The sequence below is a fragment of the Pipistrellus hanaki genome, assembly GCF_964339955.1.
Source record: "Pipistrellus hanaki genome assembly, chromosome: 5".
In the NCBI taxonomy this organism is placed as follows: domain Eukaryota; kingdom Metazoa; phylum Chordata; class Mammalia; order Chiroptera; family Vespertilionidae; genus Pipistrellus; species Pipistrellus hanaki.
The window spans coordinates 23,011,937-23,039,230 of record NC_140507.1 but is presented as its reverse complement, the minus strand read 5'-3'; the positions used below and the strand labels follow the sequence as shown (position 1 = coordinate 23,039,230).

The following is a 27,294-nucleotide window of genomic DNA, read 5'->3' as shown; positions in this document are numbered from 1 at the left end:
CTCTCCATGGGGTCAATGTTGTATAGCATTGTAAAATAAATCTATCTTCTGATTGATAGTATAAAAAATGCTACATACTCTCAGAATCCAAATGGGTTGTCATGGCAACTGATGGCATTTTCTATCCTGTCTAGTGTACTCAGAGTACATGGCCAGTGTGTCCCTGCAAACTGTTCCATGTTATTTTTACAGTGGGAAAGCTGGAGCCAGTAATGGTGTAAAGATAGGAAGTATCCAACTAAAATTTTCACTTTATAGGCTTCCCTTGGCCAGCGACAGTATCTTCTTAGTCATTGAATGGGTAAATAACTTAGGTCTGGCCAATTAGAGCATCCTATCTTGTGGCCACAGAAACTCGGTCAGTTATGACAAGTGAGTAGTTATGTTCAGACATTGCTGAGAGACAGAGGCACACATTGCTTTTTAGTTGGTCTTAGATCTGAATGTTGATTGGTCCTAAGCTGTTGGCAACCATATTACCATCAATGGAGCTTAAGGATGCAGTCATTGTGAAGGAGAGCAGAGCCAAAGGATGTGGAGGGACTTGGACCTGGTGGTATTGTTTGAGACACTCCTAAAGTTAGCCCTTTCTTTAGACATCAATTTGATAAATCAATAAATTTCATTGTTCTTTAAGATATTTGGGGTTGCATTTTCTGTCACTTGCAACAGAAAACATGGCTATAAAAATAGGCCCAGAACAAGCTTTCAGGAGCAGTGAAAAGAATCCTGGCCCGTGGACAAATTCTTGACTGTTTAATTATGGGCAAGTACCCCTCTGAGAATGGTGCAAGTTATACTAGACTGTCTATATCTCATGCTTATTAAGATCAAACTTGAACTTATGTTTTTTGGCCCTGGATGTGTAAGTTCAGTTAGAGTGTTGTCCCAATACACCAAGGTTGTGGATTCAATCCCTGATCAGGGCGCATACAAAAATCAACCAATGAAAGAAAAAAAAAAAAAGAAAAAAAATCTAAGTGGAACAAAATCTCTCTCTTTCTATCTCTGAAGTCAATTAATATTTCTTAAAAAGGAAATATATTTTTGAAGATTGTTATAAAATGTAAAACTCTTTTACTGCTGTTACTATTAAATTTTGAAAACTATGAATAGGATTCAGTGAGGTGACAAGGTATTCTAGTCAGAGAGTACCATAAATGCACAGACTTGGTTGTAGAAGAAACATGGTGTTTCTGGGAATTTTAGTGCCCAAGCTGGCTGGATTGATCAGCGAGAGAAGAGAACTGGTCAGAACTGTGGCTTTGTTGCAGGCCAGAGGCCAGGTCATGATCTGCTATTTTATTCTAAGAATTTCAGACTCCATTCTGTACACATGAGGAGCCTCTTAAAGGTTTTAAGCAGGACAATATATTGATCAGATTTGAAGTGAAATATCTAGTTACAAGTGGAGGATGGGCTGGAGAGGACATGACTGGTTAAGAGGCTACTGCAATAACTTAGTGAAAGACTAATATATTTACTGTTTACAAAAGTAAATGCAATAGAGAAAAAAGATTATTGTGTTACTTAGGAAGTAGCATTGAGAACACTGATTGGATCTGGGGCATAAGGGAAAAGAAGAAATCAAAGATGGTGCCAAAGTAAGTGTGTGTGTGTGTGTGTGTGTGTGTGTGTGTGTGTGTGTGTTCTCCTCCAGATACCAAGGTTAACAGGGCAGCTGTAGTTCTTTTTTTTTTTTTGTGGGGACTGAGAACTGAATCCATATTTGGGTGTCCCAAGGAGGAGGAGGAACTGCCATTAATTTTTATCATGGGGAGACACTGCACTAGAGTCTGATGCATCCTATATGGCTATATCTATGGCTGATGCTTGAAGATTGATAAAAATCCCAAGAGAAAATGACTTACAAATGGAAGCCTCATATATTCTGGAAGGGGATTCTTTGGGGACCTTATCAAAAGAGAGACACTGGGCCAAAATAGCTGACTTGTGCTCACTGACAACCTCCCAGGTAACTTAACTCATAGATTTAGATTCCCCTCTGAATATGATTTTTATGCTTGGTGCAAATCATCTCAAAATCAATGGAAGGGATCTGGACAGAGGAAATGAGATTTGTGTAATCTGCTTTAGCTTCTGTTCTGTTCTATCATCTCGAGCATCTCTCTGCTCCTTCTCCTCAGTGAATTTAAGCTCCACTTCATTATTCTGGCTTCTCAGACCATTTCCCAGCTGTGGTGAGGCAAGCCACAAGTGCAAGTCTAGGCTAGTCTTGATCACTTGTTTTTAATCGGGAAATCTTATTCAGCATATTCATAAAGAAATGTTTGTTGTTAACTCCAAATGATTTAATGTGGATGTTTCTTGACTTAGGTTCTCAAAATCAGATAAACCATTTGATATCAAAGTGAAATCAAATGATTCTCCCAAACTCAGCTTCTCCATGAAAGGATGTGATTTATGAAATGTATTGAGAGGATGTTGTTCCTCTGAACCCAAGCTTGTATTTATACTTGAGCTGTGTGTGAATCTGTTGGCCTGGGGTAAATCAGGCATCTATTTTAATGGGTTGACTTATAAGGGGTTTGCTGTGTGTTGGGTAAAGGAGTAGGAAGGATTTTAGGTGTTTATGGCCTGTAACAATACAGAATCATATGCCATGAGTACTCTACCTGGCTTCTTGGACTGTATTTGAATGCTAATGGAGTACGATGTGAGTAGGAGCTAAAGGATTTATTTTCAAAGACAAGTGAGAGTAGGACAGAGAGACACAGAGATGGTCACTGTCTCTATCATTGAACAGATATTACTCTCACAACTATCAACTTTGGGAGCAAAAATGCATGTCCAAACAAAACATGGACATTGATTATAAAAATTATACAGATGAGAAATATGAGTATAGTTGTTCTTGAGCATAGCTGAGTAAACTCTGAGGATCCCCCAGAAGTAACTGAGAGAGCCTCTGATAGCAGGACTTGAAGTCTCCCAAAATAAGTAGACAAAATGTGAATAGGGATTAGGTAATCTTACCTTATTTGAAGTGAAAAGCATGTGGGGCCTAGAATATTGAGTTAGCCATAAAAGCCCTGGGCAGGAAAACATTTGCATACATGCTCTGTAAAACTTTAATAATAAAAAAAACCCTGCAGTTAGTCCCCTGATAGAATTTCAATCAAGGTCCCTTGTCTACTTATCACATTCTTTGACTCTTAAATGTCATCTTTGCTTTCTGAGGAACAAAGCAGAGAATATGCGACTAGAAACAAATTGTCTGGCTAAACTCTGGGGTGCTTTGTATATAAAATTCACACGCACCATTAACTTTACTAAGCTGATAATCATCAAGGCTGTGAGCTAGGGTTTGTGAAAGAAGCCAGGACCAGGCTCTCTGAGCTGTTGATTTCCATCTAAATGTTTTTGTTTGGTTGTGTGTCAACTTGGGAATCTATATGGTATGCCATCTACTCATCTTCACACTTACTTAGGAAGCTTGAGAGTTAGAATATCCATATTTTAATTATCTCAAATAGATCCACAATAGATTTATGTTCCCCTATTTCCCTGAAAAATACAACAGGCTGCACTGGAAATTTTTAGCAAGGGCTACTTATTATTATTGCTTGGCACAGATATATTTCAGCCTTGTCTCCAAATAATACAGCACTATGTGTTCAACTTTAATGTCTGGTTGAGGAAATGAGTGATATTATTGAACAACATTAAAACTTTTAAGTCAAATTCCCTGTCATCTTTATCTACTGAATGAATGATAAACAACATAATGTAGAGATAAAATAAAACAAACTAATACCCAAATAACAAGGGATTTATTGATATTAAGCAGGCTATAGTATTTTATAGAAGTATACCATTTAAAATGAAGACATATTTAAGGAGAATATCTAATGACATGGGAAGATACTCATAGTGTCATGCTAAGTGGAAAGCTAGTTACATAAATGAATACATACCTCCATATGTGATGTTCCCATACCTTTGTATGTGGCAGCATTAAGGCTATCTATGCTTCATTTACAGGTAGGGTAGCTCTTTTTCTCTTCCTTAGACCTTTTGGAAGGATGCTGACTTATTTGGCCATATCCCCCAAAGTTCTGTACCCCAGGTACAGCTTCCTCAATGAGAGCTTGAATTGCTACCTATTCTGACTCAAGACATAATGGTTATCCATCCTTTTCTGTTGCTTGTCTGTCACTCAGCATTTTGAAAACAGTTCTAGACACCAATATCCTGTTTGTCTTCCTGGTGCCAGCACTTGTATAACAGCCAATTACAAGGCATTTGTCATTGTTTTTATACCATAACTTAGTAATTTTATTTAGACAGGGGCATTTTCTGGTGATAAATCTAGGTAGATTACCAAGTCAGAATGCATTTATTAAAACACCAATTATATCCTGCTCCCTCATCCATCACAAGACCTTTAATTCTTGGGTGGTTTCAGTGGGGTGTGCTCAGAACCATGTTTGCCTGAGTGAATGACTTAAATCAAACTGGCATTTTACAAGGACTGCCTTAGCTCAAAATTTCAAGGCAAGCCATTCTTTATATACTCTATGAATAATAAAGCAATTTTGTTTTCAAGCCTCACTACTCTGCTGTTGGGATACAGCTGGGGAAATAGCAAGTCAAAGAGGCTGGAGCCAAAAGGTGGTTATTTCCCAAAGGGAGATGCTTTCCCAAAGTACTGGTGGGGTTGGAAGCAAAGCACCAGGGACATGAGCACAGTGGCAAGTTGAAGTAGCCCCCCATTACGTTTTGGAAGAAGAGCAGATGCTGCTTCCTAAATGACTGTTTTGGCTGTTCTTAAGCTGAACACAATGTCTTTTCCCTCCTCTCTCCCAACTTTTGTTTTCTGCCAATATCAGTTGAAAAAGTACAATGGAGTGGTTGGGTGAATGACTTCTTAAGGTCTGTATCTGTTCTAATACTTTCAATGTTCTAAGATATAGTTAGATTATTCACTGGTACACCATTTACTTTTGGAATTGAGTTTAGTTCTTTAACTCAGTTGGTGTTAGTAGGTGGCACCTCTTCAACTTTAGGGGCACACAAATCATCTGGCAGTTAAAATGCAGATGCCAGGGACAGACTGTAAAATTTTGAATTCCTGAGTCTATGAGAGGAGACAAAAAATAAATATGCAGCTTTAAAGCATTCTCCTGGTGATTCAAATGCAGATGGTCCCAGGATCACACTCCCAGAAACATTGCACTGCAGGCAAGTAGTGTGCAGCAAGGATCTGATATTGTTTTTATCTGACGCAATACCTTGCACAAAATAGATACTTAATACGTACTCATTAACTTGAATTATTCCTGTTTTAGTGAATCTTTGGGAAAATTGCCTGAGCTTGGAAGCATTTTGCAGCGCATAACACACCATAATATATGAAGTAATGAAAAATGTTAACACCACGCCATATGTCTTAGGAATTACAAGGAAATTTTCTATATGATGTTTTTTCAATATGCTGATCATTTTAAGCTGCTCATTTTCTAATCCTGTGAAAGGAGCCATGTACATTCTATAAAAATGAAATAGATGATGTGGTAACTTTTTTATTATTATTCTAATGCATCTTGCAAATAGGTACTTTTGATAATATGTACATTTAGATAATCTTAGTGCCATTTCATCAGTGTTTGAAATTACTTTGATTTTCATTTAAAAGTAAAACCAATGTCACCTTTTTGGCTCTTTTTAAAATCTGAGTGGGAAGCTTTTCAAATGAATCCGAGAATAAAGGTGAATGGAATCACCACGTGTTCCATTTCTTTTCTGTGCTGGGAACACAGATGTGTTTCACAGACATCATGCTGCCTTAGCCTCCACACAATCCCTTTAAGAAGCAATTGCTGATTAGATTCCACATATAAGTAAAATCATATGATATTTGTCTTTCCCTGACTGGCTTATTTAACTTAGCATAATAATTTCCAGGTCCATCCATGTAATTTAACAAGCACAATTGAAACAGAAGCATAGATACATAGAACAGACTGCCAGCTGCCAGAGGGGAGGGTAAAAAAAGGTGAAGAGATTAAGATATATATATATATATATATATATATATATATATATATATATATATATATATATATATATTACAGACATGGAACAGTATGGCGATAGCCAGAGGGGAAGGAAGGTTAGGGGGAGGTGGAAGTGGGCAGAGAGGGGATAAATGGGGACAGAAAGAGACTTGACTTTGGATATGTTTTATTGAGTTGTACACTTGAAATCTATATGTTTTATTACTAATGTCACCCCAATAAATTCAATTAAGAAATTAAGTAATTGCTAGATCCTTTGACAGATGAAGACACAGATCAGAGAAGTAAAGGTGATTGATTGTTTAAAGTCCTCTAGTCAGTAGGACTAGAAATTGTTTTTACCTAACATTTTAATGAACTCTTTCCAGCACACATGTTATTAGGACTTACTCAAATAATTCCTTTGGGGAAAAACTTCAAATCAATATTAATTTTTCAGTGATCCACGTGGGCCAGAGAGAATGATTTCTGTTGGTTCATATTTATACTCCAGTAGCAAAGACTAAAAGCCTGATTATATAAATATATATACAAACCTCCTGGATATTTTGGAGAAAGAACTAGATTACTGATAAGACTCTTCAGTTTATCCAAACAAATGGTTCTCCTCTGCTAATCTAATTTTATTATATATTTTCAGTCAAGCCTGATTTTCCTTGAATTACCTTAGCTTTCTTTTTCTAATACATTTGATCTTCTTATTATATGCTAATATGTATGTGCATGCATGCCTACAGTTAATCTTAATAATTTGCCATGGGAGTTAGCCATAGCCATAAATATTCTTATTTTACTCATAGCAAAAACAGATTTATAGAGAGATCAAATGATTCATTCAAGGCCAAACAGAATTAAGTGGAAGAACCAGGATTTGTTCCCATGTCTGCCTGACTTTGAAAGCCCATTCTCACAGCTACTAATCATCTACATCAGGGGCCCACAAGAGCCAGACCAGCCATGACAGTGTGTGTAGCTGGTCAGGAGTCAAAAAAGGAAATGTCTTGCCTCTCTTTCCACTCTTCTGATTTCCCACTTGGTATAGGGACCAGGATACAGAGAAATGTTCCTCTGCCATTATAAAATGATAGGTCAAGTGCAGCGACAAAGTGCAACAGATGTTCATCCCTGGTGGTGAAAAGCAATAGGGGTGTTGTAATTGCTGACTGTCGTGAACTGGGTCTTTGAGCGGAGCAGCCATTACTCCTCTGAAGCCGCCTGCTGCATGGAAAGTAGTGGTCCAGAGGCACCAGATTTTCTGAGTTTTCAAGAAAAGTTGGATCTCTAGATTTTTATGTAACATCTATTTTTTTTTATTGGCTATAGTTTTTTAATTATTTTTTATTTTGAAGTGTCAGCTAAAAAAATATGCTTGCAGGCCAAATGTAAATTCTAGACCACTTGTCCATTTCTGTCATGATTATGTATTCGATATTTTAAAATAAGTAAAAAATTAACTTAGGAAATAGCATCCAGCTTTTTCAGGATGAGTTAGCATGTCTACAACAATGCTAACTCATCCTGAAAAAGCTGGAGAATTACTCTGGAAGAGAGCGTCAGTGGCCAGAGCTGCTGACCTCTACCCCTGCCTCTCTACATAAGCAGGTCCATTTAAAGGGCAATCTATTTCTCTGCTCCTGAGAGCACTCAAGTTCCAGGCCCAAAATTTTAAAATAAGGGCTGGGCATTTAATTGATGTTGATGAGACAAAAGCTTATGCTTTACCAGCAAAAAGGAAAGCAAGGGCTTGGAGGAGGGGCAGCGAGGCCCTGAGTCTTCCTGTTCATCCCTGTTCCCAGCGGCCCCAAAAGCCCACCAGATTGGGGCGGTGATTCTAGGAATCCTGGGATTGGCCAGGATGTGGTCACAGCGAGAGGGGATCTCCTGGAACCAGAGGGGATGTGATTCCGAGATGGCTACAAATGAAGCTGAGCCCTGCAGCCCCCCTGATGTTTTCTTTTTGATCTTCTCCCCAGCTTTTTCCTTTAGGGATGCATTTAGGAGGTTTGGGGGGTCTGACAATCCCTGCATCTTGGGGCCTGCTCCATCCATCCCACTGGGTTCTTGGACCCTACCCCCACCATGGTCATGTGTCTTGTCAGACAGGCCAGGCCCTGCCTCTATTCCAAGGGGCACTTGGTGCACATTCCATAAACTCAGCTGGTTCCCCCTCCCCCTTTAAAATCCAGCAGGTCTCTGGAAGCCATTTGTAAAAAAGAAAAAAGAAAAAAAATTTAATACCATTTAAGTTCCTGGTAATTCCAATTCTGTGGAGCATCCTCTGCTGGGTCTCGGGGTGTGTGGATTGGATTGGCTGGCTGATGGGTTGGGAAACTCCTCCACCCAGGATGAGGGGCTCCAGTTGCCTTCAGGGAAGTGGGAGTCTGGTTCATTGTCTTATTTTTTTTTTAACTATTTAATTTTAATTTATTTTTGGTTGATTTTTGCACAACGAAGTTGTAGCTTCTCAACCTCCCCTGCCCTGGGCTGTGGACCCTGACTGGCCTCGATCCACAGTCTTCCCATGTCCCTCCTTCCCCTTCCCCCTCTTCCTTCTGCAGGCTCCAGGGTCTGTCCATTTGTTACTGTGCTGTGCTGGGGAGTGGCGCCGAGGTGGCGTGAGATTCCACTTGTGTAGAACTTTGTTGAGTAAAGATCAGTTTCTTGTGAAAAAAAAAAAAAAAAAGCGGAGAATTAGCATGTCTATAACAATGCTGTTTTAAGTTCTTAAAACTTTGTCTTTCCTGCTGTACATACTGCATCACACTGTTTGCTTATGAAGAACAGAGTGGAAGTGTGGGTTAATAGTTGCTATCGTTGTGAAGAGCCTGTCAATGGAAGTGGCTACCTCTATGTAATGCATGCTGTCATCTGTTAGTATGCTGGCCCAGAAAGAATGAGGAAAGTGATTCTTGCCACACATCATCACCAGCACACAGAGCCCTCAGCTCTACTAATCTGTGAAATTGTTTCCCACTTTCCAGCACACTAAAACCTAATTGCTTTCTTCAATGAAACAAAGCTGTCCACTGAGCCAGTTTGTTGAGCTGGGAGACTACTCACCTGTGACAGTCAGCTTTTTGCTGGGGTTGTTAAAGAAATGCTTACTGTTTGGACAAAATAAACCTTGAAGAGTGAATGCTCACCATGTGGGCAACTCTACCTTTATGGGTGATCTTTGTCTCTTATTTTAAAACCTGAAATCCACTCCCTAGCTAATAAGTGACTTCCTGTTACTTGATACTAGTAGTTATATATTTATGGTTGACACAGGAACGGATAGTTAAATGTATTTCGCAGGGGACATGGAAATATTCATAAACATAATATCCAGCACCTGGATGTTAAATATGGAAGGGTTTGCAGCCCATGAAATAATAATGCTGAAGTGAATTATGGTAATCCGCTTAAAAGGCCAGGGGAGGAAAGATTAAGCCCCATTGGCCTCATGCTTCATCTCATTTATTTAAACCATGCTTTTCAAATTTTGATGTAATGCTATACATTGCACCCTTTTGGATATGGTACAGGATGTTGATTGCAACTGGATCATGTTTTGAAAGAATCACCAAAGCCAACTTCTTTATTCTAGTTGAAGTGATTAGCATATTAGCTTAAACAGTACCTATAGCACTTGTCATAGCACAGTTGCGTCATAGTGGTGGTTACTATTCAATGGGTCACATAAAATACCTTGTTCTGCATTTTTACCGTAGCACACATCATGGAATGCAGCTGAGCAAAGGAACCTTTAGTCTGAATATCAGTACACTTTTCCTCATGTTGAAGGCTGGTGGACTCATCTCTCTGGGTAACAAGGGGAGACAGATTCATTCTGTCCTTTCAAAGTGGGACAGGGAAGCACACAAAGACAGAACATAAAAATGCACTGTGGGAGTTAGGAGGGAGGTCAGTCTAAAAGAATTAGAATTCATGGATCTGTAGTGTTTTGGATTTCTTAAACAGATTTTCATAGTGTTTTTTTCTTTCTTCTTTACTTTATTTTAGCTTCATAAAAATGATAGTTCATTGAAGAGAAATAAAATAATATAGAACTGTATGAAGAAAAAACTGATGGTAGGCCCCTCACCCTTTCCATCCTACTGAACAGACCCAACTTTGGTTAATATATTTTACCCTCTGTAACCAGCTTAATTTCTTTATCTCTAAGTCAAAGATAACAATAGTATCCTCGTCCTAGGTTTGTTGTGAGGTTTACTGATAAATGAATTAATTTATGGAAGGAGCTTATAGCAATGTCACTTCAGATTAAGGTATCTACATGTCTATTGATCTGGCATATCTATCATGATATTATTCTTCATTTGCTTTTCCCAGCATCAATTTATCATGAATATCATTTCATATAGAGAACTCACATATAAGAACTGTCTTATACATATACCTCTCCATATTATTAGAAATGGAATTTCTATATCAAAGGATCTATCTATTTAGTTTTGACAAATATTGCCGAGTGTCTTTCAAAACAGATGAGTTGATTTACACTTGTGTTAGTAGTATCTGAGAGTTCCCTTCACCTACTTTTTTTGCCATCATCAGTGGAGGTGATTTTATTGGGTTGTGGCTGTTTTGTGTAATTGTGTGCTCATGAGTCCTCTGTGAGATGTGTGTGTTATAGTTTCATTCTGATTCCACTCTCTGGCACATAGCGTTCAGCCAATCACTCAGCCAAAAGGCAAGAAGCATCTGTGTTTTCAGGAGCATCTTAATAGAGCTACTCTATCTAGCTCCCCAGGGAAACCACTTTGTGACTCCAGATGTGACTCCAGAGTAGAAGCTATCTGAGTCTTGGCTCTTTTCTTCCTCTTGGTTGCCTACAGCTAAATTCCTGTGGGACTTTCATGAGTGTTTTCATTCTGAGACAGGCAGTCTGGATGTGGACTTGACTAGCAGCCATCTATTAGGATGATCTGGTTCTCATACTTCTCTGCCAACATTTTACTCTTAGGATTTAATTTTTAGGGACCATATGAAGACTGTGCACTTTATTTAAATCCTTTGTCCTCATTTTAAAAAGCTGTTGTTTGTCGCCTAGGGCAGTGGTTGGCAAACCGCGACTCATGAGCCACATGCGTCCCTTTGGCCCCTTGAATGTGGCTCTTCCACAAAATACCACATGTGGACGTGCACATACAGTGCGATTGAAATTTCGTGGCCCATGCGCAGAAGTCAGTTTTCGGCCTGGGTGAGTATATTTTGAAGAACTGGTTCTAATGCCAAGCCACACTCAAGGGGCTAAAGAGCCACATGTAGCTCACGAACTGAGGTTTGCCAACCACTGGCCTAGGGACATGGCATCATGGGAAGAACACTAATCTTTGGGTCAGGAGACCTAGATTTTCCTCTCAGGATTGGGTCCAAATCCCACTCTGCCAACTACTTCCTCAGTGACACTGGGAAACAGTTAACATTATATTGTAGTTTGACTTTTTTTTTTTTTTTAAAAAAGGTATTCTTTATAGATATATTCCAAAAGGTAGCAAGCCAATTCTTTCCATTACTTAGAAGTATATTTTGCAATTAATTCATTGCACAGTTTCTCATAAAGATGTGGCCTAGGAGTACATTATTTATACATTTTTAAGCCTTGGTTAAATGTCTGGTAAATTCAGCTCTTTACAATCTGGTTTGGCTCTCGTCTATTTCTTCATCTTTCCATGTTGATGTCCTCTGACAAGCCCACCAGTAAACTATGTTTTAGTCATATCAAACTGCTTATAGTCCTAAAATGTATTACCCTGTTGTTTCTCTGGTCCCTTTGCATATATGTTCTCTCTGCCTAGAATTACTCCTTCCCCTAACGTGACTAGGCTCCTGGTGATCAGCATATAACTTGTAGGTAGCAGATCTAGAGAGTATTACAAGTATCTGGTTTAAACATAGCAAATAAAATGGCCAATTTGTTATAGATTTGTTTTTTTTTTTATTTTCCTCTAAACTGTTCAAGTTGAATGCTGTGTGAGAATATGAGCCAGTTCTTGAAGGTGAGCCTTCAAAAATCTCTGGTTATTTCTGTGAATTTCTGGAGATTAAGCTTTGGTCTTTGGAAAGTTTATTGAGAAGGATGAGTAGCTGACAAGGACCTCTGTAGGGTATTTGCTCCTCTGGGTGATGATTTATATTCATAACACTGACGCTGAAGTTGGAAATTAGACCTGCCACTTTAAAATATGCTTGGTTTGGCTCGGGTGTTGTGAGGAGTGGATTCTTATCAGCAGTTGCATTAAAACGGCATCAGAGACAAGAGCAAGCGTATTTTTTAAATGACAGCTCTAAGAAGCCTTCCTGTTTTAGATTAAATCATGATTCCCAAAGGCTAAGCCCTGGATTAAAGATTCTGGTTTGTCCCCATCTTCTCTTAATCAAATCTCCTTTTCTTAATGCTTCCATCCTTAGGAAAAATGAGAAACCACTTCTTCCTAATGGCTTCTATGGTATCACATTAGGCCCCAGTAGACACCAAACCACTCATCTTGGCTGGAAATAAGATAAACTTTTGGTAAAACCAGTGAACCACTATGAGGCTATTAAAAATGTCATAGGTTAATCTTCATCATTTGAAAAGATGATGGTATAGAGTCTGAATTATTCACACCAAAATAGTAAAAATAATTACCTTATAGTAGAATTATAGGTGGTTTTCTTTCTTTAATTGTTTTAAAATAACATTTTATTGTTTTATAACTATATGTATATATACATTGAAAGAAGTTTAATGTAGTTAGAAGGTTTTCCTCTGATATAGTAGAGGCTGCCTTTATCAAAACTATTTGGGGGGGGGGCTATAGACTCTACTATTCTTTATATATTTTTCATCTGAATAGCAGAAATGAAAGAATCTCTTAAAGAATCTTAGCTGCTTCCTTTCACTCAATTCTGTAGAGGTCTCAAGTTACAACACCCAATTAAAGGAAAGAGAAGTTTTTAAGCAGAATAGTAAATTTATTAAAATTAAATTAAGTGTATTTAAATTTTCTCTCCAACCTATGCCTGTGATAGATGGCACAGGGGACAGGAAAGACTGGCTTGCGAGTCTGTCGGGTTCTGTGGGGTATGGATCAGGTCACCCAGGGGTCTCAGCTGTGACAGTGCTGGTTCTGCCCACCCAGAGAGAATGGCTAAGAGGGAGATACTAATTACATGTCAGAAAGGACAGACCAGCCAGTGCAATAACAAGGAAATGAAACCAGTCTTACTTTTTTTGGAAGCTCTATTAAAATCAAACTTTAATCACAAATTGTGAAATAGAACACAGGCAGTTAGGAGCTGCTAAAATATTAACACATCTATTGAAACAGAAACTTGGGCACTTTATTATCTTCATGGCCAGCTCTGGGATTTCATAATTAAGTCTTTCGGTTTGATTTATTTAGATTCTAAGCAAACTTTCAAAGTGAGTTTGAGGAGCTTTATACTGGGACACAGAGGCATTGCATTTCCCAGGATTTCCTCACGTCAGTACTCTGGCTTAGAAGCAGGTATTCTGAGAAACTTCTGTTGAGCATCTTTGCTCATTAACTGTTAGAAGGACCTAGACAGCTCCCTTTTCAGCATGGTTATTCGTAAGGGAGGGAACTAGGGAAACGTTATACTTGGGAGTGAAATTGTATGAGTTGCAGCACATTAATTTCTCTTAGCCCATTCTCTTTGGTACTAGAATGAACATTTCCCTCTTATCTCTCACCTAAGCCCTTAGCTTAGGGGTGTCGAACTCAATCAGAGAAGGGGCCAAAATCTAAAATCCAGCCTAAATCGTGGGCCGAATGGTTTACTGAACAGTCATAAACTGACAATGTCATAAACTGACAGCGGAGTGCAGTGATGACAGCGCGGTGCGGGCCACATTGCAAGGCCTGGCGGGCTGGATTTGGCCCGCGGGCCTTGTGTTTGACACATGTGCAGCTGGTTCTACATATTTCCCCATTGGGCAGATTGAGTGGAAAGATGTACACTTTCCACACTTGGACACATTATTCCTTTCACCCTCAAAGATGTCCTGAGGAATACTGATCTAGCATAATCCTGAAATGGAACATATGGCAAATTCTTGATCATGCTGTTGAGAGGGAGAGGGAAAGGGAGGGGGGAATAGAAGGGGGAAGGAGGACAAGAGAAAAGGGGAGGGGGTAGAGGGTGACGAGGGAGAGGGGGAAGGAGATGGTGGGGGAGAAGGAGGGAGAGTAAGGGGGAGAGGGAGGAGTAAGGGAGAAAGAGGGAAGGAGGGATGGAGGGAGGGAGGGAAGAAGGGAGGGAGAAAGAGAGAGAGAGAGAGAGAGAGAGAGAGAGAGAGAGAGAGAGAGAGAGGCCAAATGCCTTAGGTCCTAATTACTAATTCAGCTTTAGGGCCTGGGCTATAATGGAACTCTATTAGAAACTCTGTCCCTTGAATAAAAACTTAATGTACAAACCAAAGGAATGACAGGCTGAACCTACTGCACATGGGAAGGCTGTAATTAACCAGAATGCATATTGATCATCTTCTGTCATTGTTTACAAACAATATAATGATTCCTGATTGTAGAATTCAATTCTAGGCCCTTACTTTGTGAAGTAAATCACACAACCCCAGCAGGTGCAGATCAGCAGAAGGACTAACCAAGTAAGAGTTCTGATGCACAGGATAGAACCAGAGACAGGGAGAGCATCTTCTGTCAAAAACTGTTAGACTGTTGAGGATTTGAAAAAAAAATAGTATTTTCTGATGACTTTATCATTGACATAACTAAGGCATAATGGGAAAGAACTGGACTTACAAACAGAAAAATTATCTTCTCTAATACTGAGCTTAGACAAATCTTTTGCTTTCCTGAGCCTCACTTTTCTTATTAGTTAATTGAGAATAAGGAAATCTACCTTCGCATATATGATCAATTAATAGTTAACAAGGGAGCCAAGAATACTCAATGGGGAAAGGATAGTTTCTTCAATAAATGTTGTTAGGGAACCTGGATAACCACATGCAGAAGAATGAAGCTGGACTCCATGTCACTCCTTTAATTCTTTTTGATAATAGCTCATTCCCATCTGTTTCCAAATGTTAACAATGAAGAGTGTGTTACTAGTGGTCTAACCAATGCAGAGAGAAGGATATATTTAACCTTTTGCACTCCGCTGTCCCCTCTCAGGGGACATCGGAATTCTAGCATATCACTCGGATGTCCCCTCACAGGGGACATTACAGTTTACTAGTGATTACGGGGAATTGAGTTATTTCAACGCACGTTTCTGCCGCAAACTAGCGTCAAGTAGCTGGTAGCCAATGTCCAGAATGGTTCGGAGTGCAAAGGGTTAAAATTAATTAAAATAAAATCAATTATATAAATATAAGAATTAACACCAGAGAACTCTTAGAAAATAAAACACAAGGGTAAACCTTTATGAATTTGAATTTGGCAGTGGATTCCATGATAAGACACTAAAAGCATGTGCAGCAAAAAAGAAAAGATAGGTAAACTGGACTTCAAAATTAAAAACCTTTGTATGTCAAAAGACATGATCAAGGGTGCTAAATGACAAGTTACAGAATGGAAGAAAATATTTGCAAATCATATATCTGATAAGGGTTTAATATCTATCATATATAAAGAACTCCTACAACTCAATAGAAAGATAACCTAATTAATAACCCGAGACCAAAATATGTAGAACTCAAATATCTCCCAATTTAACTTCCCCATGGTTATCACAGGGATCATACTTTTGTTTTTCATCACCTAGGGTCTGGAAATCACTAGTGCTAATTTCTGCTGGTAGTGCCCCTTTGTGGTTCCATATAAAATTTAGGATTTTTTTCCCTATTTCTGTGATACATCTGTCAACCAATTTGAATGACTGTGTCCAGTGAATGACTTGGAGGTGTAATGGTGGTCCTCACAGTGAAGGATATTTCTCCCCGTAAGAGAAGGGTGAGTTGGACAATCTTATGAGGTTGTGCATTTGTGTGTAGTTAATGGGATTTCACAGAAGAAGGCAAATCATATATAAAGGATTAACAATGAACTATAATCACAGTGCATAGGTTGTCCCTCTTTGAGCCATTTTTGTTGCCTTTAAAGTCATTGCTGGTCCAGTATGGCAATACTTGTGCCTGAGCCAGGAGGAGGAAGACATATACTATACAGGGTATCCTCCAAAAATATATACACACTGTAACAGTTTGAAAACTCAATTTTGAAAATGAAATGTATTTTAATAAACACTGCCTTTATAATTATTCAAAGTGTTGAAACATTTTTGAAGCACCCTATATTAATTGATTTGTTCATCAGTGATGTTTTCCAAAATATTATCAATCTATGCAAATGGGATCAATTCTTTGGTAGACAGCCCATGAGAGTAGAAAGTAGAGATATTGGTTAAGTAATATGAAGGTAGGCTTTGGGTCGACTTTCTATTGAAAAAAAAAAAAAGCAAACGAAACAAGGAACTACCCATATTGAGATTGCCTTATAAACATTTCATACACTGTGATTAATATTAATGTTGTCATTTGGATATCAAAAGTAATCACTCTCTTTTTAAAAACATTATTCAATGGTATTGGATGTATCCTAGGCACTTGGATCATGCTGGAGATCGATATTATTTAATTCTCATATTCCTACCTGAGAAGTATAGTTATTTCTAACACTTTCAGGTGAAGAAATTGAAAATCATTCACAGATCTGAATCCTATTCTTGTTTCTTTGCCTCAAAACCTCAAGTTTTGAACCAATAGGCAGACTGACTTGTGGGAATTCTGGGGTCAACTGCCCCAGTTTGCATCACAGCTGGCCCCTCCCTTTACCTCTCTGTTCCTTAGTTTGCTCTTCTGTAAAATGTGAATGACAATAGAAGCACTTTGTAGGGATGTTGTAGATCTCAAATGAGATTCTGCAAGGCAACTGCAGCATAACACCTAAACACTCTATTTAATGCTGCCTATTATTATTAAGTGGCATTCATAGAAGTTGTGGCTACATCCTCAATTAGAGTCACCTTTGTCTCATTTTGAAATCCCAATGAAAAAGAATAGTAATTAGTTGTTTACCAGTTAGCAGAGATTCAGGCAGAGCTGCTAAATTCTTTAAATCTATTTTGTTATCATCTGAATATAGCATGGTGAAAGTGAGGCATTCTTTGTATTTTATAAAAAGTGAAAGGGCAACTCAATTTCCTTTATCTCCTTTCACTGGGCTTTTCATGAAACTTATCATGAATGGAATGGTTGGGTCTCTGCTGGATAAGCTCCTTCTAAACAGGCATCGTTGTCCTGGGACATCACAGTATAGTGATGAAACAGGCATTTATCATGGGGTCAGTTCTACCAAAAATCAAATCCTAATTTCATCTTTCACTAATCTTGTGGCTCATGGGCAAATTAGTAAAAAAAAAAAAAAAATTAAGAAATTTAATTTCCTCATCAGCAAAATAGGAATAATATTTACCTTAGAGGAGTGGTTCTCAACTAGAGGCGATGCTGCCCTCAGGGACATTTGGCAATGTCCAGAGACAGTTTTAGTTGCCTTGTGGGAGGAGGGGAGGTGCTATGGCAACTACATGGCTAGAAGCCAGGGTCACTGCTACACATTCTACAAAGCACAGGACAGTCCCCACAACAAAGGATTACTCAGCCCAAATTCATTGCACTAACATTGAGAAATTCTGCCTTAGAGTGTTACTGTTATAATGAAAAATGTTTGTAAAGCACTTACCAGACACATGATACACACATGGTGAAGTTAATCACACTTCATTGATATCATTTGCTAGGCTTTGGCCACTGATGTGAGTTCTCTGGCTTTCTCTGTCAGCCCAAGCACTTTAATTCATGCTGAGATGCCAGGCTTATTCTTCCTTTATGGGTATATGCTGTTTAAAGGAAGGCCTTTTAGATGTTGATTCTAAGTTATCTCTAATGGAATGTCAGTCTGCCTGGCACCTGGGGGTAAGTTTGGGCCTTTCTAGGCTTCTATTCACCCTAGGAGGTAGGAGTGAGGTGTTGTAATCCCTTAATTCTCTTCACTGGTTATGAAAGTTTAATACAATGATGCAGGTAAAATGCCCAGTCCTGTGTCAATGCAAATGCAGGTCAGTGTTATCATTATTGTGGCCACTTGTATATCCTCTCTCTCTCTCTCTCTCTCTCTCTCTCTCTCTCTCTCTCTCTCTCTCTCTCTCTCTCTCTCTCTCTCTCTCTCTCTCTCCCACATCATATTGGCAGAATCTGCTTTCTCCAAACTGTTTATCTTCACTGTCCTCCACAGTGGACTCTTCTGAGAACTTTTAGTGCCCCCAGATGTTGGACTTTTAATATGTGAAACCTTTTCTGGTTGGGTTTGATTTATCCACCTTTTGCCCAGATGGCTCTGTGTCCCTGGCATGGTGCCATACAGGACTGCAGACCCAGAGTTGGGCTCTGACTCTCTTAGGCCCCTTTTTCGCTCCTTATTGTGAACTAGGCTGCTCATTGGCCTCCGAGGTTCTTCCAAGTCTCATAGCATGACTCAGTCTGGCCTGCTCCCAGTGCCGCTCTGCACAGTGATCCTGGCTGGGCTTTCCAGGGGGGCAGGGCACGCTTTCACACACACTCTAAACCCAAATTCACTGCCTGTGCACATCATCTGTTTGTCTCCCCTTCATTTATCCTGAAGATAGTTCCTGTGTGCCCTGGAACCCTGGCACTTATTTGCCCTGGCATGTGCATTGGAATTCAGAAGGGGACAAACACAGGCCTTACAGTCTAGTTGGAAACAGACACTAAACAAATAAACCATAGTTACACTTAGCAGTTGTGAAAGACATGGCTAGAGGTTGGGACTGGCTTGAGTGGGGTTGGAAATAGATAGGTAAGACCCCTCTGAGAAAGTGACATTGAGGACCAGCTGTTGAGGACAAAAAAAAAAAAAAAAAAAAAAGCTAAAGAGGTGGAAATCAGAGGAGTAAATGCTGTTGGCAGGAAGAACAAATGCAAAACCCTAAGGTATAAAAAGAGGGCAGTAGGGCAGGAAGGAGGTGATGGTTTTCTTTTCTTTCTATTTCCCAAATCCTCCATTTGAGCATGAGTTCCAGCAGGTCAAGTTGTATCTTCCTTGTCTTTTGCATCTCAGGCAGGGTAAGTGTGCTGTCAGTAAGCTGTTGCCTCTCACCCGTGTCCACTGCACACTGCTGGGTGGGGTTCAGGGAACCACACTTTTCTTTGGTCAGGCGGCTTCCTGTTGTGGTCTACCCATGAGGGAGTGTGCTAGAGGAGGACTCCTTGTCTGTTCTTGGCTCATCAGCTTCAACTCAACTCTTATTTACCCAGAAGTAGTTGGCCCCAGTTTCCAACTTTGTGGGTTTTTCCCCTGTAATCCCAGAGCCAGGCCCCTTCAGAGATGGCAACCCCAGCAGGCAGTGTGTCCACCCGAGGCCCTGACTGGTGCGTAGATGGTTTAACTGTCTCAAACTTCCCAAACTTGCCTCCTCTTAATGAGGAGCCACAGACGGGCCCATCCAAGGCCAAATGTTCACACGGGGAAAAGGCCAACCACAAGCAAGAAATGACGATTGTCAAGCTTGAAGATTCATTTTTCTCAGAAGCTTGCACAGCCTGCCTGCTCCCAATCTGCACTCTGCGGTATCTTTCCCAAAGTTAGCAGCATTATAAAAACATCAATTTGGCCATTATTGACTTTTCAGCTGGGATACTAAGAAAGTCTTTTAGCAGCCCCAATAAATTAAATCTGGCCACCTTGCTCCCAGACGGGCAGGCTCCTGCATCATTGACAGAGGAGACAGGGAGAGCAGTTCTCCCAGATGTCGCTGTAAATGATGCACATTGTGTTCCCAGCCATTAGCAGGTGGGGCGTTTGAGGTGTGGGGAGATTGCCTAGCTGCCTCTTTTAAAAATGCATAAGCACTTTGTGAGTTTGCTAAGTCCTGTTTCGCTCAGCTCGGTTTGAATTTTTCATAGGGGAGAAATATTCTGTCATCCTTCCTCTTTTATTTCTTTATTATCAGTAAGGATGCCCACAGTTGAGGAGATCATGGAAAGGGGCCAAGTCCAGTCATATAGTCTGCTTGATTGGTCCTTAGTTTTTCCGAGTTGTAAAATGTTAGAAGATTTGGGCTTTAAGGACTTGGGGCAATTGGGTTTCCTGTCCTTCCCCATTTAATTCAAACTACCAATTCCTCCAGGCTCTGGATTCAAATTGAATTGATGCGTCTTCAAGTAAAATTTTATTCTGCAAGACTCACCTGTTTGTGAACTTGTGAACACTGTCCTGCAAAGGAACCTTCCTTCCAAACCTGTCCCCTGTCATACACTGTGTGCCAGACACCGTGCCTGCTGGTGGTTATTGTCACTCCCACACCAAAGTCAGATATTACTAAATACCTGTCAGTGTCCCTCCTAACACGATGCTCCAAACAGAACTAAGAGCTGGTTGTGGAAACATAATATTTATATCTAAAAGCTCCTGATTTGTTTTATGTAGAGCAGTGTCTGGCTTATGGTAGAACAAATAGGGACGAAAGAATGGAATGCTTATTGGGTACCACAAATCAGGAAACACCTTCACATTAACTATCTCATCTCATTTTCCTAAAACTCCTTATGAGGAAGATACTATTAATCTTATTTTTCAGATGAGGAGACTGAGTAGTTTATCAAAGATGACAAATTGTGAGTCCTAACTCTGAAGCCTGAACTCTGCCCTGCTATGTCATCAACGATGCAATTCAACATCTGTGTTTGGTTCATTCATTCATTCATTCATTCATTCATACATTAAGCACTTAAGGAAATCGTATGCCAGAAACCAACAGACTCAGCAGTAGTTTGTTTTAAAATAAGGTAGAACTATTAATTCCTTTGATGAGAAACTACTTAATAATTCCCCCAAAACAATAAATTATTTGCTTTCTTGATATTAATAAATCAGATTTTTCTTGGAATGAAATGGTGCTCTCCCTACATCTGGCTAATCAATTATAGCCCATTTTCTCGTCAAATGGAGAGAGTTATTATAGTCAGTGTTGAAAAACTCAGCAAATTGGGAGCAGAAGTGTGTTGCAGTTTCCATACCTTCCAGGACTGGTGAGACATGTCAGTGGGACTGCAGGGACAAAGTGTTCAGCACCCACAGGCACGGCGTTTCTGCATTCCGGGTAAAACCTCAGCCTGTGGCTAAGTGTTTGGTAAAACCATAGTCAGACAGACAGTGCTTCCAGAAAAGATATAGGTAGTTATCTCCTCACGGTTCATTTTTTTTCAAATTTCACTATAACTCACACACAGTACCTCCTGCATTAATCCCACTTTCTTCCTTGATTTCAACATAATATATAGACTCCAGAAGCCATCCTATGAATTATCTTGCAAAATGTTAAAACTTTCAAATGTTCTCATAAAATATTGAAGCATGTGGTGCTTTAACAGGCTTCACTAAAATGAAGTTGTTCAATTCCCCTTTAACAGTGCTAGTGCCTAGATAAGTGGAAAGTAATATTTCCAGTTGCCTGGAAGCTGGAGGATCCCAGCTGACATTTATATCCATGATCATCTCAGCTGTTCAGGGAGAAGTAGCTGCATCGGTGCCAGGCCCCTAGCTTAGGCACACTGGAGGGCTGCATGCAGTTTCCCACAGGACACACAGGGCTTCCTCACATGAGGGTGTTTGTGTTGTCAAGCGGCTCTTAGGAGAGCTTCAGGTTCCCTCCGAGTCCACTGCCTGGAATGACGTTTCCATGGGGAAGGCATCTCTGGGGCAGAAAAACCCAGGGCTTACATTTCTATTGGTTCAGCAGGTTTATATTCAGAATAGTTTGTCTTCTTGTTCTAACATAATAGGCAGGCATATCACAGCATTTATTTCTGCTCCTTTATGTCTTGCCTCTCTTCCTCTTCTCTCTTTCTCCCCTCCCTCCCTCCCTCCCTCCCTCCCTCCCTCCCTCCCTCCCTCCCTCCTTTCTTTCTTTCTTTCTTTCTTTCTTTCTTTCTTTCTTTCTTTCTTTCTTTCTTTCTTTCTTTCTTTCTTTCTTTTTTTAAAGGTTAAGTTCAATTTCTGAACTTTTCTCAAAAGGGATCATAGACCAACTCTGGATTGATCTGATTATTCTTGATCCAAATCATTGGACCCATCTCTCCATCCAGTAATGTCAGTCTGGGATGCCCAGTCTGGAGAGGCAGGGGCAGAGGCAGATTCTCTCTCTGAGGAGAGAGAAGATCTCAGAATCCCGGCTGACAGACAGCAGCGATTTTCCACGTCACCAGCGGGTACATGTGGGATGCTCTCTGCTGCACGGAAGGCATTTATTTGTAATAGCCCAGGACAGCTAGGACATTGGTGCTGCCGCTATTCCTTATGCCTAATTGGATTGTTGCAGTTCATTTAATGGGTATATACTAGTAAATACAACGATTGCTCAGTCACATTTTAAAAAGTGGTTTGAAAGAGCGAGTTCACATTAGAAGAGACTCTTGGAGTTGTGATTATGGGGACTTTTTTTTTGTTTTACTTCCTCTGGAAAACTGAATCAACATGTGTTTCTATAAATAGTTAAATTACTTAGGTATGTAGAGGACAGGCATTGTCCCAGAAGACGGGACATAACTTCCCTTATAATTTCCATTCTATTGTAGGTTTCCTCTACTTTGACCATATTTGAAAATGGCAATGAAGTGGAATCTTATTACAGAGTAACCCATTATATATGAGAATAAGATATAGTGCACATCAAAACTAGGTCTCCTATAAAACACATAAAGTTGCCACATTATCCTTTTCCTCAATATTAGTATCAGAAAGGGCCTTTGTTTTTTATGCCATAAGTGCAATGAACTATATGAAGTACCTAGTGCATAATATATGATCAGCAATAGTATCAGGTTCATGACTCCAAGAAGACTGGCTGTTTAGAGTGCTAGGTTGGGGGCAGTTACTGATATGTTTAGGAAATTGCTTTGTGCCATAACCTTGAATTTTCTAGTTCAGGGAATCACCAACTGTGTATCTGAAAAATGGCTGTGCCTCCATATCTCCAAATTCAGTGCTGAGAGTCAAGATTCAAGGGAATAGGAAGAGAAGGACTCACACTGGCTTAAGTGAAAAGTCCAGATAGGACTAGATTCAGGTATGGCTAGATCCAGGTTCTTTAAAGTTACTATGTAGATATAGTCTTTTATTGAATTCCTACACTGTTCCTTAGGATTACAGGAATGACACTTCACTGTACCCACCTAAAAGTGCTCATGATATAGGAGCCTAGATGCAGAAAGTAAAAAATAATTCTAATGAATGCATTAAGGGCAAAAATAGAGACACAAAACATAAACCATAATTCAGAGGAAACGTTGACAAATACTTCTGGGGAATAGTATTTGTTAAATACTTCTGGGAGATACAAGATTATATGTATCATCTTAGGTAATACTTCTGGGGAGAGGTAAACAAGGACTTCAGTGTGAAGTTAAATCTTGAACATTATTTGGAAGGAGAAGCAGGTATGCTACAAACAGGCAAATCAAAGAAAAAAGGCCAGTTACTGGGAGATCTGTATTTGAATACTAGCCCTGCCACCTCCTAATTGTGTAAGCTATGTGAAGTTGCTTAAACCCTCAGGGTCTTGGTTTCCTTGAATGGAGGTACTATGTTTATAGATTTATCATGAGGAAGTCCTCCCTGACTGACAGCTGTCATTCCACTCATAGACTGCTCTCATGTAGAGCTTTCAATTAGGGTTTAACATCAGCCACAGTAAAACTAACTAGCATTTATTGAGTGCTTACCGTAAACCACATACTTCATTCAGAATGTCATTTGACTTATCTAAATCCTCCCTACAACCCGTTAGTAGGAAAATCATCTTCATCCAACAGATGAGGAAATGAAGCTTTGAGAATTTCAGGGGTCTACCAATGTACCCAGGTTAGTAAATGCTATAGCTCAGTGGCCTTCCCTAGAGCTCTCTGACGCCAATGCTGTGGACGTGAGCATTAATTACACTGTATTTCCTCTTACACAGCGGGCTATTATTAACCTTTCCCTCCAGGGGCCTGGCTTCTGGGTGCATTGAGGCAGCCCATTCTGAGTGCCACACCCCATCTAAACACATGGCTGTGTGCCCCCGCGCGCGCGTGTGTGCGTGTGTGTGTGTGTGTGTGTGTGTGTGTGTGCGTGTGCGTGTGTGTGTGTGTGTGTGTTTAGGGCTATGCTGCTACTCTGGGCATTAATTGCTTGGGTCCTGTGCTTCCTTGCAGGTGAGCCTTCCAGGTGGTCATCCTCGCATTGTGATTGCTGCTGCAAGAACGGCAAGGGTGACAAAGAAGGGGAGAGCGGCACGTCTTGCAACGACCTCTCCACCTCCAGCTGTGACAGCCAGTCCGAGGGCAGCTCTCCCCAGGAGACGGTCATCTGCGGGCCTGTGACCCGCCAGACCAACATCCAGACTCTGGACCGCCCCATCAAGAAGGGCCCGGTGCAGCTGATCCAGCAGTCGGAGATGCGGAGGAAGAGCGACCTGCTCCGGACTCTGACTTCCGGCTCCAGGGAGTCGAACATGAGCAGCAAAAAAAAAGCTGTTAAAGAGAAGCTCTCCATTGAGGAAGAGCTGGAGAAATGCATCCAGGATTTCCTCAAGATCAAAATCCCAGACCGGTTCCCGGAGAGGAAACACCCTTGGCAGTCGGAACTGTTACGGAAGTACCGTCTATAGGGCAGGGCAGGGTGGGGGAGACACAGACGCTGAGCATTTTCAAATTGACCTCCTAAAAGACACTCCTATTCGCTAAGAAAAATAAGTACACATTTGTTAGAACACAACGCCCATTGATATACTACTGCCTATTTACCTAATTCACCTTAACACGCACATCCACAGGGTAGATTTCTTTCCAGGTGGGGAAGTATAAGAAAATCTTTTTTTTTTTTTTCTTATGTGTTAATTTGTTAACTTGGTCCCATATGCTGATATAATGAGAGCCAGCTCTGTGAGAGGAGCTGAGAGGCCTCGGGAGTCATATATCCCAAACTGGTTTTCCTCTCATCTTCTACCTCCCTCCTGTAGACAGAATATGGTAGGAAGACATCTGGCCCAATGGCATATGCTTGATTTATTTAAATTTTCCGTTTTCTGTTTGTTTATAGGGAAAGGGGGGTGGGGGTGGCAGATTTATAAGACTTTTCACTCAAATCTATTATGTGCCAGTTTATATTGACTCCTCATGCATGAGGATTTGTGGGACACAAGTACAAGGAAGTGTGTACACACACCGTACACGTGACTCCGGGGCCTGGTCAGCCAGGGGGCTGCCAGCTCCTGCCAGCACTCGCTCAGGCAGAGGGCCTCTGCTATTTTCTTAAAACCCTTCTGGGAGGATTTCCCAGCCTCTATTGGCAACACCTTGTAATGTCAAATAACCCTCATGATCAAGAAACTGTCTTCCCATTTTTTTTTTTTTAATTAACACCCTAGGCTCCATTTTACTGCATTGCTCTTTCTCTGCAATCAGAAAGGGTGAGAAGAGTTAGTCAGACTTTTTTTTTTTTTACTTTAAACGAACATTCATATCCACAAAAATCACTAATAAGTGGCCCCACACTCAGCCTCCTCCACTCTGAGCTGAGCGTTCCTTCTCTCACTGCTTCCCAGGTTCTTACTGCCTATGCTTCAATGGTGTGGCTTTCCCACAAAATCCACATTGAATTCTTTGCGTTCCCACGTGGTCATGGAAGGAAGAACACCACACAGTTCCCAGTTGAATCAGGGTCCAGCTTTTTATTTCTGAGGGAATCTTATTCTACACACCTCCTAACAATTACTCACAGCTTTTCACACCTACAGCGATACATTGTCACTTTCTGGTAGCCAGTTGTGCTTGCCTTTGGGATTTGGCTGTGTCCATACTAGGATTGGCTGTCATTTCTCTCATCTCTGAACAACCCAGCTAGACAACTGGAGCTCCAAAACGGGAGGTTTTGGCTTTCTAACTATCTTTCTTGATTACATCCTTGACCTTTGTAGACACAGCCAGAAAGAAACTGTTCCTAGCTACCCAGGCATGTGACTGTATTCTATTAATGTACCAATAGCTCTTTCATAGACTTGTGGTTAATGAAGATTAAGAATCCAGGTTTTATTTTTAGCATTCCTCATGCATTTCAGTGGGAACCAAAAAATAATTTGTCAATCATTATTTTTGTGCCAAGTACTCCTAATTTTTTATTGTGTGTTTGTGTGTATCTATATGTATCATCACAGGTAATAAAGGCAACTGGATGGTGTCTGTAGGAGGGAACACAATGACCAATTGCTTCTTTTGAAATATTTCACTGATGCATCTTTGTTCTATAAGAGGTTCTGTCTTAATTCCTGTTATTAGTGTCATTAGTATATGGATATCTTTCTGAATTTTTGAAATTTTTGCCTTTATACCAGTGCAACAGACTCAGCCAATGTTTCCTTGTTGTGATGATTTGAATAGAGTTTAAAGTTTTACTTTAAACTCTATTCAAGTTTTTCTTTTACTTAAAAAGAAAGTTTATTGGGGAGTTGAGTTATCAAGAGAATTATAATTTATGAAGTTAATTGCTTTTCTTTTATGTATTTATATAGTAGCATACATTCTGTCTTAACTGCAACATAGCTTTGTAAAGCCTACCTTTATATCTTCATTCTTTTCAATATTTCTCACCACATCATAACACCATCCTACTAATAATAGAAGATCCTTCAAAGAGTCACAGAACTTAGTAGGTGAAGAACAAGTTGAATTGAATGAAGATAACCTCAAATGACTCTCATGATCCTACTGGAAATGCTTTCAGAGTTGGGGTTTAAATAAAATGGCCAAAGTTCCAATTTTCTTCAATTTCAGAGATGACTGTAATGGCATTCAGACAGAGACACATGAGTAAGGATTGGAGAACTAGTATGATGGTAGTCAACCCACTACTTTGACTACATACTTTAAATAGTATGTTAAACACTTTAAAGAAAATTTTCATAGCATTATTTCTGTCCATTGACCTGTCATGAAGTGTTGGTTTTTGTTTGTTTGTTTGTTTTCTTCTTAGGCACTCTTTATACCCCAGTGAACAAAACTAATGGTAGGAAATTTATTTTAGAAAACAACATTTCATCTGGGTCAGCTGTAGACTGATGCCTATACCATATGGTCCAAATAACTAAGACAACAATTTGTTCATTTGCTTGACTCTTGGTAGAGAGATGGATGTAGACTTGGTCAGGGAAAACCTCCAGGGAGGTACCG

General features: G+C 40.0%; 1 protein-coding gene across 3 annotated transcripts in view; it reads left to right on the top strand.

Annotated features, from left to right (window-relative positions):
* The window catches only part of KCTD16 (potassium channel tetramerization domain containing 16), a 194,455-nt gene extending 167,976 nt beyond the window's left edge, over positions 1-26,479 (top strand). For all 3 annotated transcript variants that reach the window (XM_084884228.1, XM_084884229.1, XM_084884227.1), the window contains one exon: positions 24,283-26,479. In XM_084884228.1, coding sequence (XP_084740354.1) covers positions 24,283-24,737 — 455 coding nt within the window. In that variant the 3' untranslated portion in view covers positions 24,738-26,479. The remainder of the gene's footprint in view (positions 1-24,282) is intronic.
* Positions 26,480-27,294: the final 815 nt, after the last annotated feature.